The following is a 19,538-nucleotide window of genomic DNA, read 5'->3' on the forward strand; positions in this document are numbered from 1 at the left end:
GTAAAACTGGATATAATTCCACTGGAACATCTTTCTACCAGTGGCCCCCTGCCTTGCAGAGTCCACAGGAACTGCAGCTGCACGATGCCAATCTTCTTCTCTGATTTCCTTTTAGCCAAGAGGAAAGAGAAAGCCAGCAGGTGAGGTCCATCCCCTTCCCCAAAATAATTCTGGCAGCTCTTTTGCAAGGACACAACTCTCTGCAATTCATATTGCAGCTGATTTCAAGGCAGCCCTCAGAAATTCCAAAAAAACTAGAAATCTCAATAGCTGCACCTGGCTGTGCCCCCAGAAGCAGCCTTATCTCCAAAGATAATCTTTAATCTTTGAATCTGTGGTTCAAAACATCAACAACAAATAAATCTAGACAATGTTATTTAGATCTACACACTAAAGCTTGAACAATTTTCATCTGTCAAAGTTTGTTTGTCTGCCTGGCCCCCTCCAGTGTTTTGCTACCTCCTTTTTTATGTACAGGAGACAAACACTATAGATTGGGCAATATATACTTACACTGAAAGTATCAAAGCTTCACTTCCCAAGAAATCCACCCATGATTTGTTACTAGTGATATACTTACTATAAGAGAGAGATGGCATTTTTTAAGTGTTGTACAGAAGAATCCTTGCTTAGACCCCAAATGTGGAGCGAATTTATTTTTTTCGATATAGGTCACTCCTGCTCTGTGTTTGCACATATCAGCTGACAACATCCCTCTGCTCTGCTCACTTCAGCATATATTGACAAAGAGACACATATGGTATAATCAAAGCAAGTTTACAAGTCCTCTACAAAACAGGATGATTTGCAGAGAAACTGTCAGGCTTTGCTCTCAAAATAGACTCCAAACTGTCATCTTTTTTTTTGTGTGTAATAAACTACTCAACAGGTGTATGAAAGCCCTAAAGAGAGTTACAAAATTCATAGCAAGGCAAAGCCAGTGGTGATAGATGGGATAATATCTCAAATATTTGTGAGCTGCTCTGTCACTGGCAAGATGTGTTTTCCCTGAATTCTTATAAGAAAGCAAACCTGTTACACAGACAAGCCTAGGTATCTTTTCTCTCTGCTTCCATCATTTCAGCAGGTGTCATTAAACACTCCCAGACAGAGACAAGAGCTTGGCAAACATGCAAGAAGTCAATTATCCTTCCATTCAAATCTCATTAACAAGCTGTACCTTTTTAAAAGCAAGCATGGACACAGGAAGTGAGAGGAGACAAAAAAGCTTTCAAAAGCATAAACATGACTGAAACAACTTTCAGGGCCTTGACATGGAAGTTTTGCTCCTGATCTTTCCAAGACTTTGAATAATTTAATCTGAAGTAATTTGTGAGGATGGGTTGCTTGTGTTTAATTGAGTTTGGTCTCAAGTAATAGGTGGGACAAGGGCTGCAATTACCAAAGAAGTAGGAGGGCAAGGAAAAACAAAATAAAATAAACTGCTCCCTTCCAACTAAACAAAACCAAATCTTCTGGAGTAAGAGATCAGTCAATTTTCCACACCAATAATAACCCAAACCATTTTTCCTGATCATGAACTTCAGGACAGTGGCAAATCAGGATGTTTTAAAATGGTGCCATTTAAAATTGTCTCATTTGAAGCGCTGCCATAAGCATGCAAGAGCAAAAAGCAATTTAAATTGTTGAAATGCAAGAAAAATGCCAGGTTCTTGAGCTGAATGTTACACATGGAACATGTTAATGTTCATGCAACTGTGTCAGCAGAAAGGGGCAGGTTTCTGGAGGCAGGTATGGCTGAGCTTCAGCCAAATTTTGACCTCAAAAGCAAAATCCTGAATGAGAAAGTTGTGCTGAGGCTGACTGTACATAGCCCTGATCCCACCTGCAGGGTTTAAATACCTGATGGTTCCTGTGGGAGAAGGGAGGGGGCTGATCAGGTGAGCCATGTTGTCTGGAATGTTTATTGTTAAGGGAGAGATCTGGGGTTGCACAGGCTTCACTGGGGACTCCGGGGCCTCCTGCTTTTCTCTCTTTTCATTGGACAGAGCTGTGAATGTTATCTTGATGTTTGTGCTGGGAAACCTGAAAGTACAGCTGAAAAATAAAAATAAACAAACAAATGTATGAGTCACTTGTTTACAGAATGCAAGACTTTCTGAATAACTTGCATGTTACCACCTAAGCTCATTTACAATTTATATTTATATATATATTTATAATTACCCACAACCATCTTCATTTTACAGATCATACAGGGAGATCAACGGGACCAGAAAAAGATCCCCAGGTAAGCACCTGACATTTGTTAAGGAACACAAGGAAATGCAATTCTTTCTAACAAGGGCAGTTTGTGCATTGTCTCCAAATTTCTTGAGGTTCATCCTGATCTTGCAGCAGCCCCAGAGCAGAGCTATTTTAAAAACAAAACCTCATTATTTTATGATGCCAAGGAATGGCTTCAGCAAATGAACAAGTTGGTCCATGACAGCAGAATTAATCAGAAGCATGAACATTGGCCAATTTGAGGTCTACCCAGTTTCATAGACTGGTCTAAGAGATCTGGGTTCTTTTCTCTTAAAATACCTATTAAATTAAACATATATCAATTCCAATTTTGCTCATTTACAGAGTATACTGCTGCTTTAGTACTACATTCAAACACCTTTTTTCAGAGCTGTATTTAAGACCCAATTTCAGTAAACTGCCTATTTTCATGTATAACCAAGGATTACCTGACTAAATTTAATGACAAGCAATAAATTAACAATGTGCAACTGTTTACAAATTTGAAAAATAAAATGCAATGAATGTACCTTAGGATAATCCCTTTTTTACATCCCTGTGCACAGCATTTAGAACTGAACCCAATTAAACAGGACAGGCTTGTTTCTAACTTCTCAGTAAATAAATTTGCTTAATCTTGAGCAAATAAGAAACTTAATTTTGTCTCAACAAAAGCATCTATAAAAATACAGTTTAAATAACTTTACTACCTCCTCATCCTTAAGTTGTTAGACTACACTGAGCACTAAACCCACGATGACATTTACACACCTCCCACGTGATGAAAAGGACTTTCCAACAAGACTATACCCAGAAACAAACCTCACAAAATGTTGAGCTTTGGGTTTGTTTTGCTTTTAAGTGCTTCTAGGCAGATCTAGTTTTATACAAAAAGGAAACAAGCACATGCTGGAACAAGGGCTAAGAAATGAGCTATGAATGCAAAATACAGACTGTAAATAAAAGTGATCACTTCTCTGGAAAAATATATGAAACATAAAAGTGATGTAAGAATTGGCAGGAACACTCAGCTGCAGAGTAGCCTTAGAAATGAACTCTCCTGTGTTTTGGCTTTCATATCTTAAAATGAATCGAAGGATGTTTATAGAACAAAGGCAGCATTTGATTTTCACTATGTCCCTTGCCACATGCACCACAGTGGTTCTTTTTCCCTACAATTCACATTCAAGGATCAGGAAAAAGAGAAAGAATTGACAGTGACCTTCCTTTTCTCTCTGTCTTACTTCTGAGTACGGACCGTGTCCGCATTTAACAGACGACCTATTTCTGAAACATGCTCAATGTACTAAATTAGGAACAGAATCTATGCCAAAAAACTGCACAAGCATTTCAGCAAGGAAGTTAAAAGGACCAATTTCTGGGTTGGGGTTTTTTATATATTCAGTACCAACTCATTTCTTTGCTTTTTCTAGTAGAAAGTATTTTGCGCTTGTATCGTTTCAGTGACAATGGAAAGGGGTCTTGGTTGTTTTGCTAATAAAAATATTTTCCAAGCAGCAATAAAAACAACACTCAAGTGTATGCAAAGACAGCCAAAGATTAAGAAAAAATCCCTGTGAGAAAGTGAACAACATCATCTGCTTGACACAGATTTAGTCACCTTCCCTATGCATTTCACAAGGCTACTCCATACCTGCAAATTTACCTTAAATGCTTTGAAGACCAAATTTAGTTCAAGTCAAGGGAAGAACTGGACATGGCTTTAGGAGCTAATTCCCTGGTTAGAGTCCTTATTGCTTGGTAAAAACCACCCCAGTGCACAGCACTGAGGAACTGGAGTCCTCCTGTGCCACACCAGGTGAGGATAGGGAGGAGATTAAATTATATAAATTATATAAATTATATAAATCCCCACAGCTTCAGGAACATGGAAAAGGCAGAAAAGGAACACTCAGCAGTTCCTTTGATACTCCATGTAGGCACACACATATTAAAAGATCTCCTTTTACCCTACTGCAGCCCTGAAGGCATCATCTCCCCGTGAGCACCTCTGGCAAAGAAGGCAAAAACACAGACATGGGGCTCTCAAATGTTCATCAAGGTTGGGAAAAAACACCTACAAAAACATCCCCAACCAGGGGACTCCAGAGGTTCTACACGTGCCAAACAAACAGGGAACTGACAGACATGAAAACCCAAAGGCACCCCCAGTGCAGTTTACATTTCCCATGCCTGAAAAGCCAGTGTAAGTAAGGAAATACAATATGTATTTATAAATCCCTGTCTGGTTAGAGCAATAAACACCTGAATATTATCAAAAGACCACATCTGTCAATTGATTTATATTTGCAAACAGTTTTTTTAATGGAGGGATATTTTTCTAGCTGGAATTCAGCCAAAAAGCAGAATAAAGAGTGTACACTAACCAAGAGAATTCCTGAATAAATTGCAGTTATGCAAATGTATTATATTTACATCCAAAATCAAAGTACAGAACATGTTGTAATTTGATCAGAATCAAGTTGGTTTTGGCATATTCTTTAGTTATACAATGAACTAAACAAAAACCACAGAAACACCCACAAGGAGAGACCTCATCAAACATTTAGTCCTCAACAAGCTGAACTGGGTTTTACTCACTGCTCAAAAGCTTACAATAGTTTCACAACACACTACCAACAGCATGGCTTGCTGGAGGAGAAACTCATCTAGACAACCCACTTACAAAAAAACCCCAAAGAAATAAAGCAATTTTGTATATTTACTGATACAAGTCCAGGTGAGCATCACAACAGAGCCACTGCATGACCCAGGGAACCACAGAGGAGGTGTCACAACTAAAATGTAACTCATTACCTCAATTATTCTTCTTTAAATTAAAAACAAAAACCTCATTGTGGGTTGACTACTGGAAAACAGACACCAAACATCACAGCATTTCAAACCATTCCATAGATAACTCATCTGTATCTGCAGGTCCCAGGCAAACACAGCAATGCTGATCCAGGCAGGACCTCCACAGAGTTTAGGAACTTTGCAGGGTGCCAGAGAAGTGTCTCAGGGTAAAAATGTGCAAAGTCTGGTTTTGTCACATCTGTATTTCCAATATTTTCTCACTTCCCCTCAGCAGTTCTGTCCATACTGCAGGGAAAGGCTGATGGTACACTTGTAGTTCTGCCTGTGTGAAAATACCATCTGACTGGGAAGGAGGAATTTCATCCTGTCTTTATCTGGGAAACCAAAACCAAGCAGAAGAATCCAATTTTTCCCTGTACATAAACCCTGCTGTGACACCAAGTGCTTCAGTATCCTTTGAATTATTCCAGTTTAATTGCCTTCTAAGAACCAGGACCAAAATCAGACAGAAGCTGCCATGGCACTTTGATCAGCAGGTTCTTTTATCAGCACCTCCAGATTTTACATTCAAATAGATGATAAGGGTTCAGCAGTGATAACCCCTGAAGTCAGGCTGGTTACAAGTGCACAGCTCAATTCCTTCACACTGACTGTGATACTGAACCCCTGTTAACTTAAAGATCCCCTGAGATTTAAAGAGATCTGAAAGAATAACAAGATGCCTGGTTTTGAACTCTTGTTGATTTACTGAGAGCCAAGGACAGCTTCAACTTTTCACATTAAAAAGCCAAGACTCAAAAAAGAACCCAGTCAGCATCTGGGAGATTGCTTGTGTCGATTTTTGACTTCAAATACTTTCAAGGTGAACACAGGCAGTGTTAACTCCCCACAAAGGGAAGCAGAGGTCATTATCAACATCTGCACCACCAAACACAGCTTCCAGTTTTCTCTGACAGTACAGCAGCCTGAGATGATACTATTTCTGCTTCCTTCTGCTATTTTGATTAGTGAACTAACAAAAAAACATGGAAATTACCATACTTCTAGCTATGGTCTCCTTTCCATGGAAGGGAGATTTGAAACGAATCAATTTTCTAAGTCCTCTTACCTACCTACTTGTGATCTACTTCCAAACTTTCCCCTTATTCCAGTAAAAATGACTCTCACAGCCAATTCATTTATTTATACTTCTGGCAGAAGATGTGCACACTGACACTTAATCACCTACAGTGCACACTCCCAGGCCCACTTTTGAAATAATTATTTTTCAAAAGTCAAGCAAAAATTGAGTTTTTACATCTTTCAGATACAACTAGAAAGAAACTGAGTTTGGAAGGGACCTCTGAAAGTGTCCAGCCCAAAGCAGGGAAACTTCCAAGTTACACCAGCTTGCTCAGAGCCTTGTCTCTCCAAATTTTGAAGCCTTCCAAACAGAGTTGGGCAAATCATTTCCTCTAATTACACCCTCAAGCAATGAACAGTTTTCTCATCTGTAAGATAGAAATTCTGCAACTTCTGCAGCTGCTTGTGCCCAAAGTATGAGGCTGTGGCACAGGCTGGCCCCAGGCTTTCTACAGCCACTCCTTAGGCAGGGGAAGGCTGCACTAAGACCCACCCTTGGCCTTCTCCAGGAAAAAAAATTAAATTTAATCAAATTCAGGTCCTTTAGCCTCTCCCTCTGCCCTGAGCATTCCAGCAGCCAGTCCATTCAAGCAAGTGTCCACTGGAACGTGGTGCTTGGAAATTACAATTTGATTGACTTTCTGCTAATGGGGAAATTTCAATTTGAAAGTACAAGGACCCCAATTTCATCTTTTCTCCATTTGCTGCTTCATTTATTATTGATTCCATCACAATGGATTAATAGGATATTAATTATATATTAAACAATATGTGGCTGTGGTTTTTAACTGGTTTTTAAATAAACAAGACTTAAATGATGAGTCTTAACAAGTACAACTAGAAATACCATGGATGTGAAAAAAGCTCAACAAGTTGAAGTATGATTAAATATTTCAGTGTCTGAATTTTCTACCAAAAGGTTTCTGACTGCTCAACACCAAGAGCAGGCATACTGAATTATTCACATCCAGAATTTATTTTTAAGACTTTGGGCTGTGTTTAATTGAACTGGAAGTCAATACCACACTCCATTTCTGGAATAGAGTCATCACCTTTAGAGCTAAAAGAATCAACAAACCCCAAACTTATTAAGAAGACAAATTGAACTGAATTGCTGTTTTTATTTCAAGATAATCAAAAAGTACCCAACAGTTTAAAGTCTGGGCTTCCAAGCTAACAACAAAGGTGATAAATAAATCCATCCAAACAGTCATATATTGAGTAGACACCTGAAAACTCCCAGCACTAAATGATTACTAATAAAGCACAGGTTATTAAGAAAATACCACACAATTTTTTACAGCAGGCATTGTCTTGACTCTTTAAACAGAAATAACTGTTCAGATATTTGTTTTACAAAGTCTTTTCTAGGAGTACATTAAAAAATGTTGTTGTAACACTTTGCCATCACTAAGAGTACAGGAAAAATTATCATAGATACACTAAAAAAGAGTGATCCACTATAAAGCTACATTATAATTATTTTCTGATGATCTTGAACAGGGATAACTTTCTCAATGGATAATTTGTTCATAAGGTGCTTGTTCACCTTACATGAGGGGCCACCTTGTGCTCTTGTCAGAGATTTTAGTTTTAACATGGCATTTGTAAACCTTTCTCCATTGCTGGCAATGGGAGTTTTCTCTATTGATGAGGGAGTGGTGATGAAAAAAAAATTATTTATATTAATGGAACACAAAGCCCAGCTCCTCTAATAGATTTTTAGAAAGGACATTTTTGATGCCCTCCTGCTTGCAGCTGACCACAGCCTGGGAGAAACCACCCCAGCCAGAACTTCCCACAGGGCCATGTCCACATCCATTGTGGTAGGATGGATTCCTCCTCCTCCTCCCTGCTTTGAAACCAAGTCCTGATGTGGCTAATTTACCATAAATTTACATTCAATTATGCTTGGCCATTACTAGGCAGGACATTTCTAGAGGTTACCCAAAAAGCAATTGCCCTTTCAAGAGTGGCAGTTTTTCCTCTGGGGACTGAATCTTGAGCTCACAGTGTTCCCCTTAATTCCCTGTATCCTTTGCCATTGATTTCTGTGGCCCAAAAATCAATCTCTGCACAGCACATCCTCCACACACACACTGGGAGGGCTCGAGGCACGCTCGACCTCTAATGCCACAAGGAACAAAACACTGGCAGATTTTTAAACCAGCAATTAGAATTTTTATTCTGAGCACTGGGCATTCTCTTCACAAGGATTTGGGTATTTTTTCAGCTGTGCCATCACTGTCTACACAGTGTCACCTAACAGGATGGAAAACACCCTAAAGAGCAAGATCACTGATCCATCTATCTCTATTTTCTGATCTCTTAAGATTCAAAAGCAAAGATCTATACAGCATCAGAAGTGATGAAATATTGTTGTGGCCTCATGTTAATTCAAGTTGGCCAATAAAACACTTGTAGCAAATTGTAAGCAAAGGCTGGAAATACAATCTAGCTATAAATTACTGGCTCCCCCATGGGAAACCTCAGTTACAGACTTCCCTGCTCATGTTTTAGCAAGTGCTTAAGAAGTATGTAAAGCTGTTGGTTGATATTCCTTACAGGAACAGTGCTGACCTGCCTCAGAAGGGTCTGGAACAAACCTGCCTGCGTCAAAAAATGATCCTATGACAGCAGAATATTGGTGACGACAAGAGGAACATTCCTGAAGCACCAGCAGCAAACACAAATGGAATAATAAACACATGACACCATCTGAAATGGTGTTCAGCTCGTTCCCACTCACAGAGCTGACATCATGAGAAACTGGGAATTTTAACCCTGTATTCACAGCAGTTTCTCTAAGGCTATTTGAGAGTTTAGACTGAAATGAGTGTGCTGAAGTTGTTCCACTACAGCAAATTTTGCTGCACACGTAAAGGATTCTATTAACAACTTGGAGCTGATCTCACTCCTCCCCTGCATTATTACAGAAAAGGGTGCTCACAGTATACCACAGATTTTCAAAGGTTCTTCTTTCAGCAGCCAGGATCTCTTTTCTTTCCATACCAACCACACAACACTGGTACCGATCAGCAGCAAAAATATTTAGCTTATCTTACAATCATGGCAACGTGCTGTGGTTAATTAAAACTACCTATCTCAAAATCACAAATTTCCACTGCATTCTCCTCTTTTCTTTAAGGGCAAAATATTGAAACCAGAAAGAAGAAGAAGGAAAAAAAGCCAGAAACCCAAACAAAACCTACAGAATTTCAATGCAGGAGCCCTGCACAGGCTGCAGGACTGAGAAAGCTCTTGGCCTGCAGGCAGGAGTGTAGGCAGCAGTTACTGTAGAAACCGAGCTCTTCCCTGCTTTTCTCTGAGCAAAAGAAAGACACAAAAGAGCTGGAAAACAGCGATCGATGGGAAGCAGCTTATAAAGCTGCTTGTCACATCTGCTGCAGGAAAACCAGACACTAATTCATTAAAACTGCTCATGTAATGCCTCTGGAATTTGAGGCTCCCCAGCCTGTGAATACAAAAGAAACTCCGCCTATGGAAACACTGCATTTTCGGGTGTTTAGCATCTCTGTACACAAAAGCCTTATGCAGAGCCAGGTTGTGTGGTCTCAATCTCTACACTTCCTACTAAACTATAAAAACAATTTAAAATTTGTCCAAAAGCTGGAGTGCCTCTACCTTTGCCAAACTGCAAACAGTCCCAACAAAGCCCACATACATCACTCTACAACACAACAGCTTCCTGCTTAAAAAAACACAAACAAAACACTTGCAATAGGAAAACAGAAATCAATTATCATTTTTCCTTCCTTCCAGATAACTGCATTTAACCATAAATATGCAGGCTCCAACTTTCTCTGTCACAGTAAATGCCATTCCAAAACTTCCCATAAAGCACAGGATTTACAAGCACAGCTGAACCAAAGCTGACAAACCAAACCCACCCCATCCTTTACCACCAAGATGTGCCTGGCACCTTAGTCTCAGTCACAGGGTACTCGTGGGGGTGCAAAAGTTCATATGGAAACACTGAGGTTCTAATAATATCAATCAGTGTTAAATAAAAGCTATCAGCAAAGCAAACCAAACTGCTGGGAGCCAAACAGACAGTTCCTGGCATCTCACACTCCTTACAATTAAAGCAGTAGGAGGAGTACAGTGAACAAGTGCTGTCATGATGTGTTTTGACGCAAGCATAATCATAAAAAGGCACTTGTGACTCAGACGTTACTTTAGTAACAAAAGCCTTCATTTATTACCTCATCAGAGACCTGCATTCCATTGCAAAATTATGCCCAAACTTCCTTACCCAGAGAGCAGCTACCCACTGAAGCTGGGCTGCACAATGATTATTCCCCATTCAAGGAAGCAAAGTTTATTTTAGATGGGCTCTTCAAGGCAGAACTCTGCTTCCAAGAGCAGCACAAGCCTTTACTTGACACAGAAATCCATGACTAACTCAGGCCATTGAAGAGTGACAAAAACTGCTTCCTACCAACTCGAACTTTGAGTAGACAGCAGTGTTTCATTTCCCCCCTAAATCTGCCTGTCTGGTCAAAGAACAGGCTTTTTTCAGCCTCCTCTCACACAGCTATGGGCATTAATTAAATTTCACAGTTGCTTACCTAAAGATGTCTGATGGTCAAGAGCCATTCCATATTTGCTTCACTGTGGTGATACTGCAGGGCTGGGAATCTTAACAGAAATCAAGATTTTTGTATTATATTCTGAGACTTTTTTTATAAACCAAGCATGCTCTCCAGAATGTTTGTTCTAATAACTTTCCAATTTTCCTTCTATTTGCAAATTCCTAAAGCTTTTCTCCTAAATGTGCAGACCCTCTAGAAATGTTCTATGCACTGACTGCTCCACAGTGTGACATAAATTTAGGTTCCTTTGTCACTTGTGTGGATGCTCAAGAACCAATCAAGACACCAAAAAGTCTGAAAAGCCACCAAGTAAAGAAACTAATCTACAAAAAGCACGTTGTTATTGGAAAATATCCTTCAAGAAGCACTCCTCCTCCTCCTGAGCTGTTCTGAGACCATGCCAAGTTCTCAAATTGTGGCCTGTGTAAGGGGCAGCAGGAAGAGCACAGAAGGATAAAAGCAAATAAAAACAACAGACATGATTTAACCAGTCAGAGTCACACAAGTAGAAATCTGTCCAGGAATAAAAAAAAAAAAATAGACTCAATAAAAGTTTTCATGAGAAAACTATATTACACAAGACAACACTCCCAATATGCAACTGTTCTAACCCTGCTCTTTGAAAGCTTGGGATTTGAACTAATGTAGAAAAATAAGCTTCTAAAACAAATTTCTGTGCTACTTTCAAGGTCTTAACTATAACTAAGGCACTGCTGTCCCTTTCATTAGGAAACACTGACACACTGCACCCAGGTGAGCTCAGTAGATCCAGTGGGTTTTGAACTCTGGGACACACCAAAGTTTAGGTAAAACAGCACCAACAGCCTTCAAAAAGAGGGGGCAGGGAGGGACTTAGGGAGTTCACCCTGCACATCAAATAATCCCCTTCAAAACCCAAGGGATTGGTTTTAAAAGACAAGGCAAAGCTCTTCCCTGATAAAAACTGCTGGAAAAGAGCACTGAAATTTCATCATCTGCCTGCCCATGAAGTATTATTCCCATTTCCAAAAACAGATTAAATGGATTTGTGACTTGGCCAAGCTGCTTTGGCAAGTGTGCAACAGAGTTGGGAACAGAACATATTTTTCCCAACACCCAATCTTTGTTTAAACCATTGGATCACCCCCCAATTCTTCCTTTTTCTACAACCACTTTAAGAGGCAAAGCATCAGGTGAGAGACATGTCTTCAGGAGCAGGGAGATCAGTTCATTAAATGGGACTGAAGTGCCTCAATCAGAGTTTGTTGCACAAGAGGAGCTGTTTAAGGAGCACAGAGGTAGTGGCTGTGAAGCCTACACGGCAAAAAATAACAAACACACACAAATATCTTAAGGCATATATCACATTCTCCCAAACAGAGCTAAAGGAACTTTCATTTCATCAGTACTTTACTATTAGACCACGAAAACTGCTTATTAAATGCATACATTCTAATTAAAATCCATACAGTTAAATACTGAAGGGTTTGAGGATGCTCAGCAACACAAACCTCATTTCCTAAGTGTCTGTGAGAAGCAAGACTTTCCCCCCCTTACTGAACAGAAGAAAATTAAAGCAATATTTCAACTAATTAAAAAGATAAAGAAGAAAAAGCTAAAATTTCTATCTTAATACTGAAAAGTATGTGGAGGGAAAGGATTCTTCATTTTTGCTTTCCTTTAGTACCAAGGAATTCCTCTTTCCAGGTGACAAACAGCTGTCAGGTTCTGTGCAGAACCACCCAAAAACATCCCCACAATGCCCAACTGGAGGTGTTCAACAGCAAGGGCACATCCTACCCCTGCTGTCACTGAAGGACACACTTTCATTTTATTGATTTGTGTTTTATCTACTGTTTTTAATTAACCATACACCTACCCTGCCTTTTACCAACAGAATGAAATTGAAAAATCTTCCACTGGCCAGAAACAGCCACTTTTTTCTTTCTTTTTTTTTTTTTTTGTAATATCAAACTGTTTTAGTGATGAAAGCACTATTTTCACTTTTTATTTCTAGTCCTGTGTTTATCAAGGACACTGCTGTATTCTTCAGCCCGAGTTGCATTCCTGCAGCCAGGGTGGGAATCCACAATGACCAGATCAATCCCACACAACAAAGAACAAGGATGGAGGGTGATGACCAAAGCATCCCCTTAGGTTGTGTGAACCAAACCCAATCTGACTTTTCTGAGAATAAACCAACCATGTCTTGAGAGCAGCTTCCTTTGGTTTAGCTTCAAATTCCAACCTTTTAATTGTTTTTTTTTTTTGTTTTGTTTTATTTTTTTAATTTATTTTAATTTTTTTTATTTAGCTTTTCCTGACCATTGAATTTTCTAAAAACAGAATATCTAAAAGGAAAAAAAAATGATCCTGGTACATAATACATTGTTTCACTGTGCTTTAAGCTCTGGTCATTCTGCCAGAGCCAAAGCAACTTTGTAGGCAATAATTGACACAGTATCAGTTAAAGAATTCCTGAATAAAAATTAATAACGGAGCTGACTCTTCCTTGCAGCACACAAATTGAGGTAGCTAAGTTTATAAAATGATTGAAATGCTGAAAAAAATGAGTTGCAATCAGCTCCAGGAAGGTTCTTAGGCAGAGGAAGATCTTGCCAAACTGCTCAAACAATTCAACTTTGCTGGATGAACAGGGATAGATAAAGCAAGGGGCCTGACTCTTACCCTCCCTGGAAAATCAAGTGACATTTGTCCAAGCCAGGCTTCCCCAGTTTATCCACTGAGCATCTTCCCTCAATGGAACTGTCAAAACAGTCACATAACAAAAAATCCTCCAAATTATCAATTATCAACTCCCCACATATCTGTAAACTGCATCTTCCCTCTAGCAGAATATCATTGGCTATTAAAATTAAATTTCTGTCACGCACAAATATTGATTGCTACAAATTCATAAATTTTTGGTAGTGAAATCCCAACCCAGGATTGCATATTTAACAATTTCAGCAGTCATAGGATTACTTCAAAATTCCCCTGCACAATCTCCTTGTCTGGCAAAGCTGAAGAGATGCAAATGAGTTCAGTGCATATGCTGCTGCACAAAGAGAACTGCAAACACCAATTTTCACAGCACTTAAATTAACATGTTTCTATTTACACTTAAGAACCAACTGATATTTGAAAGATTTAGATTTTCAGAAAGATGTGCTGTGGTGAAATGTTAATCCCTAGTTAGAGAAAGGGTTTCCTATTTTTCTATATGTGTACAGCATTATAGTACAGTTCTGTCAATAATGACAAAAAACTTTTATTCTGAGAATATATATATATTTAATCACTATAGGAAGCACCACAAAAAAAAGGGGCATTTCCCATAATAACCAAGGTGACCCAAAATTAAATTTACCATAAATATTGAAGTAAATAGTACTACAGATGTGGAGTAAATTTCCCTAGTTTTTAACTCATACATCTAATTATTTTATAATCTTAGTGTCCTAGGGCGACCAAGACACTTAGAAACATCCATCTGGAAAAGTAAAAGAGCAATATTCTAAATCCTATAAAGGAAAAGCAAAGCAAAAATGGAGATGACACTTAAAATATGAATCCAAGAGACATTTTAACAATTCTGGAGGGCATGATCATGGCTTCATCCAGCATTTTAATAATATACACACCTTCCCAGGATACAACAACATGCAGGCTTTAAGGCAGGAAAGCTAAAAACTAAGATAACAGACACCTTAGATGATTAAAACCAGTCTGTATAAACCTGCAATTTTTCAACATCTTTTCTCAAAATAAGAAATCATCCGGATTTTTGCTCATTAAAAGTTGACTTTAATGCACAAGTTTGTTTGTTATGTTTTTCAGAGTCAAAAAGATGCATTGGTTATTTTTAAACTATCACTCCTTTAATCATCACCAGGAATCACACCAGGAAGACCTTATGAGCACTACTTATAAATTTATAAATTATCTCTTTCAATCAGTTTTGCCCACTCTCCTGAGAAAACACCAGTCAGTTTACATATGGAGAATTAGTGGCTTTCCCCCAAGAACTGCAAAGGTGACAAGACTTGACACCTTCACCTCATACAGAGAGCTTGAAAGACAACAAGAAACCTTGAATTCTTCATCACCCTCATAAAACAAACACAAAGTTGAACAGAAACTGCTTATCGAATATCTGTGTTTGAAGATACATCTGTGGTGAAGAGCAAAACGAGAACCATCAACCACACAAATAGTTTGGACCTACTAAAAATAGCACCAGCACAGCTTTGTTGTTTTTCCAGTCCAACTTCACTGTCCACAGTGGTCTCCTTTGTTTTTCCAGCTCCAGGCTTTGTGGCTCACATCTGTGACTGTGAACCCAGCGCAGAAGCACTGAGGATCTCTCCTGCCTGGGGAGGACATGGCCAGGAGCACCTCTGCTGTCAAAGCCCTCAGTGATACCAACCAAACCAGCACCAATGACCCAGCAAAACAAGGTTTTATAGGAAAATATCCTTTGGGGTTAGAGTGAGAACCTGCCTACAAGGGATCTAGAGGTGCCAGACACATAAAAGGAGCGGTCCAGGCTCACTTGGAGGAAAGGAGGCTCAGGGGGGACCTGCAGCCAGGGGGGGTCAGGCTCTGCTCCCAGGGAATGAGGGACAGCACAAGAGGAAATGGCCTCAAGCTGTAGCAGGGAGGTTTAAGTTGGATATGAGGAAAAAATATCTTCACAGAAAGGGTGGTCAGTGCCTGGCACAGGCTGCCCAGGGCAGAGGCAGACCCTGCAGACAGGATCAGAGGAAGACCTTCCAAGAGGAGACAACTTTCACACTGGCCCATGTTTGCCATCTTCATCCATGATGTGGTCAAGGGGACTGAGGCATTTTGTTGGGTGGGAATGCTGCTCTGCTGGAGGGCAGGAAGGTTCTGCAGAGAGATCTGCACATCTGGACCCATGGGCTGAGACCAATGGTTGTGAGGTTTAACCAGGCCAAGGGCTGGGTCCTGCACTTGGGTCACAACAGCCACTGGGGCAGAGTGGCTGGAAAGTTCCTGGTGGAGAAGGTCCTGGGGGTAAACAAGAGCTGAACATCAGCCCAAGTAGCCAAGAAGGCCAATGGCACATGGCCTGCACCAGCCACGGTGGCCACAGGACCAGGGCAGTGCCTGTCCCCTGTGCTGGGCACATCTCAAATCTTGTGAACAGTTTTGGGCCCCTCACTACAAGAAAGACATTGTGGGGCTGCCACATGTCCAGGGAACGGAGCTGAGGAAGGGGCTGGAGCACCAAGAGCAGCTGAGGCAGATGGGGGGCTCACCCTGGAGGAAAGGAGGCTCAGGGGGGACCTGCAGCCAGGTGGGGGTTAGGGAATGAGGGACAGCACAAGAAGAAATGGCCTCAAGCTGTGCCATGGGAGGTTTAAGTTGGATATGAGGAAAAACTTCTTCACAGAAAGGGTGGTCAGTGCCCAGCACAGGCTGCTGAGGGCAGTGGTGGAGTCACCACCATCCCTGGAGGGATTTAAATGACATGTGGTTGCGGCACTTGGGGACCTGGGTTAGTGCTGACCTTGGCAGTGCTGGGTCAATGGTTGGACTCAATGACCTTGAAGATCATTTCCAACTAAAAAATTCTATGATTCTATGAAATGCTATTAAAACTATGTTATCAACCTTTTATTAGTATCTTCCCATCTGGTAATGGAAAAAGTTGCACCCCTGACTTGACAGAAAACTAATCCCAAGCCTCTCCCCTTCCCTTCCCAGGGATTGTTTTTCAGGCCCACCAGTAAATTAATCTGGCTTGAGCACACAGCATGAACAGCAGAGCTCTCACACAGGACAGGGCAGGGCAGAGCAGGACGGTTCTCTCAGCTCTGACTCGCAAGGAATTTGTTTTAACTAAGCTAGAAACCCAAGGGTTAGTTACAGTCTATCTGCAGGGCCTGAATTTTATTGTAAAGTATGGTTAAAACGAGGAGAAAGTGTTGTTTAAATGAACCTGTGCTACTGTAGAGATCTAATGTGAATGTTAAAAAAAAGGCTTCTAAAAACAGGAACCACGAGAAGAATACTTTAAAGTACTGCAAATCCTTGAAAAATCAAGTTTACCAGCATATTAAAATGAGAAGCAAAGTCTTGTGTAACAGTGTATCCTTTAACTCAATGCACTTCCAGGAGAAAACTGAATTTAAAAGAATAATCTATATAAAGAAGTATGCAATGCTAAGCCTGTTACCTACAGTGCACACAAATAACTACGAGATGATTCATTCTGAAAAGCTCACCAAGTCCAATTAATTTTGTGTCAAGCCTGATCCCATCCAAGAGGTAACACTCCCTAAAATGTTATGAAACACACAGCAAAGATGCAGTACATTTGTATGTACATTAAAGTTTTATCTACTGTTGCTCTCCAGAGCTCCCAGCCCATCAGGCTGGGTTGGTGCTCACTCATTTTGTACCAGAATCCACAGCACAGAGCTGCTACAAATGAAGAGTCACAAGCAGTCTGGGAACTTGAGCTGTCATCAAAAATCAGTTTAAAATCAGGAAAGGCCTATGGAGTGTCTGCTTCACATCACTTATCTAACCAAAGATGACAAGGGATGAGGGAAAAACCCTGCCATTTCACAGATGTGAAACATAACAGTGAAAAATTGACACAGAGAAGAGGTATCACAGCTAACTAATGAATATAGACCAAGTCCCAAAAGATTAAATGTAAGGTCACTTTATCTCTCAATTACAAGTTGGAAATAATCAGACTGGCCTCCACAGTTTCAATGGCCTTACCACAGGAGTTACCTGGCATGGCATCCTAAGAGAATGAGCACAAACAAAATAGGGGTGGGAGTGGTGGTGAGAATTTTAGAAATACAGAATCAACAGCAAGAGTAGAAAAGATTTAAAAATAAATTAACAAAAAAAAAAAAAACCAACAAAGTAAAAGGAAACAAAAGGCTCAGTGCTTGATACTGACAGAGGGGAGAAAACCTCTCAGAAATAAACAGCTTGTAACAAAAAGTAAATAATTCACGGCCCAGGCTGGATGGGGGCATGTGCTGGTCATATGTTCAGTGTGTGTTACTGGCACCACTCCCCAGCATGTTCCATGTTGTAATGGCTGAAACATCCCCAGCTGAATGTGCTGCCTTCAGGGACGACATGATCTGGGCAGCCCTGACGAAACACACACCACTCCACACGAACTCAGGCTAATTTTGGCTCCCAGGTTATTTCTCCATACTCCAAACAATGCTTTGCTTGGCACTAACTCACTTCAAGGCTTATATTAAATATAACCAGTGGTAGTGCGAAGCAACCTTTAGAAGCAGCAGGCTCAGTTTATCTAAGATTATATAAAATGACTTCTGTGGTGTCTGTGGCTCCTGGAGGCCACTCTGTGCACATTTAAACTGCTCAGCACCTCTGAGGCTGTGCACAGCTCCTCTGTGCACTCAGCACCTCAAACACAGCAATAAACAACGATGCCACCATGGCCTAGGTGACAGTGAAAGGCAATGGTGATGTTTTAATACTCCAAAACATGTGGGAAAAAAACCTGATTCAGATGGAGTTCAAATATGTGACTTCAAACACTTCTGTCAAAGCTGTACAAAAATGCTGCTTCTGCTGCTGCCACAGGATCTTTTGGGGAAGGATCACCCCCTCTGCTGCTCAAATCAGCCCCTTCTGCACCCAATATTAAATCCATTCACTTCCTCTTTAATGCCTATCATGGAGTATTTTCCTTTTAAATACCCCAGAGTGATTGTTCTTTCCTCTGTATTTTTGTATTAAATCATTACCTGCACAAGTCAAATCCTGTCTCCTTTTAGAACATCTTTAAGAGGGTTATTCTAATGACTTAAAGATGGCGTGAACCATCACAAGTATCTAAGGACCTTTCCGATTTAAAAATAAAAGTCTCCCTCATTGAGTGAAGAACTTGCTAAGTCCAGCTCATTTCTGTGTCAGAGACTGTCAATATGTTCTCAGTCAGCAATTTATTTACCACAAAACATCCCTAGGAAAACAGAGGGTAGTTGTATATATTCCCTTCTTTACATCTCCTGGGGAAAGCTGGAACAAGCAGCTCCCATAAAAACAAAACAGTCACAAGAAGGACAGAACTGTGCTGGTGAAACACAGCCAGTAACCAATGCTTGTCTCCCTAACCAGAGCCCAGGGATGTCCCAGCTGATGTGTAATGTCACTGCAACAGGCTCCCAAACCCCCTGGGCCTTACCTACATTCACCTAAGAGTAATTAACCCTAAGCTACTTAGACCTTCCAGATAAAGATTTTTACTAGAAGAACAAGAAAACCACCAAATGCTGTAATATCAAAGGTTGTTGCAAAAAGAACAAGTTGCAGAAACAAGAGTTTCCTTGGGGATGAGGCACACCAACAGCTTTCAGGAAAAAAATGGAATCAGAGTCTGAGTATGATGAGAATTACTAAAAACACACCCTGCCTCCCAGACCAAGAGACCCAGATCACACATTCCTACACTGCCATCTCCCAGCTTCATTTCCACAACATCAGGATTTGTCTTTTCTTCATTTCCAAAGCTGTGGAAAAGCCTGACTTTTACAACCAACATTTTTGATTAAACCACCTTACTCAGTTTTCTTCTCCCTGTAGTCAAAGTCACACTCTCCCACACTCTGGTTAATTTGTATTCCATGTAACCATGCTTTCCTGCTCTTCAGATGAAGCTCAATTATTTTATGGCACACTTTTCAGCAACACTGCAGCTAACTCAAAGAACACACATAGACAAAT

General features: G+C 40.3%; 1 protein-coding gene across 1 annotated transcript in view; it reads right to left on the reverse strand.

Annotated features, from left to right (window-relative positions):
* FOXK2 (forkhead box K2) overlaps positions 1-19,538 on the reverse strand; it is a 41,938-nt gene that overhangs the window by 8,973 nt on the left and 13,427 nt on the right. The window contains exon 2 of the mRNA XM_030962383.1: positions 1,864-2,058. Within this exon, the coding sequence (XP_030818243.1) occupies positions 1,864-2,058 (195 nt within the window). The remainder of the gene's footprint in view (positions 1-1,863; positions 2,059-19,538) is intronic.

This window comes from Camarhynchus parvulus, chromosome 18 (assembly GCF_901933205.1).
Source record: "Camarhynchus parvulus chromosome 18, STF_HiC, whole genome shotgun sequence".
NCBI lineage: Eukaryota > Metazoa > Chordata > Aves > Passeriformes > Thraupidae > Camarhynchus > Camarhynchus parvulus.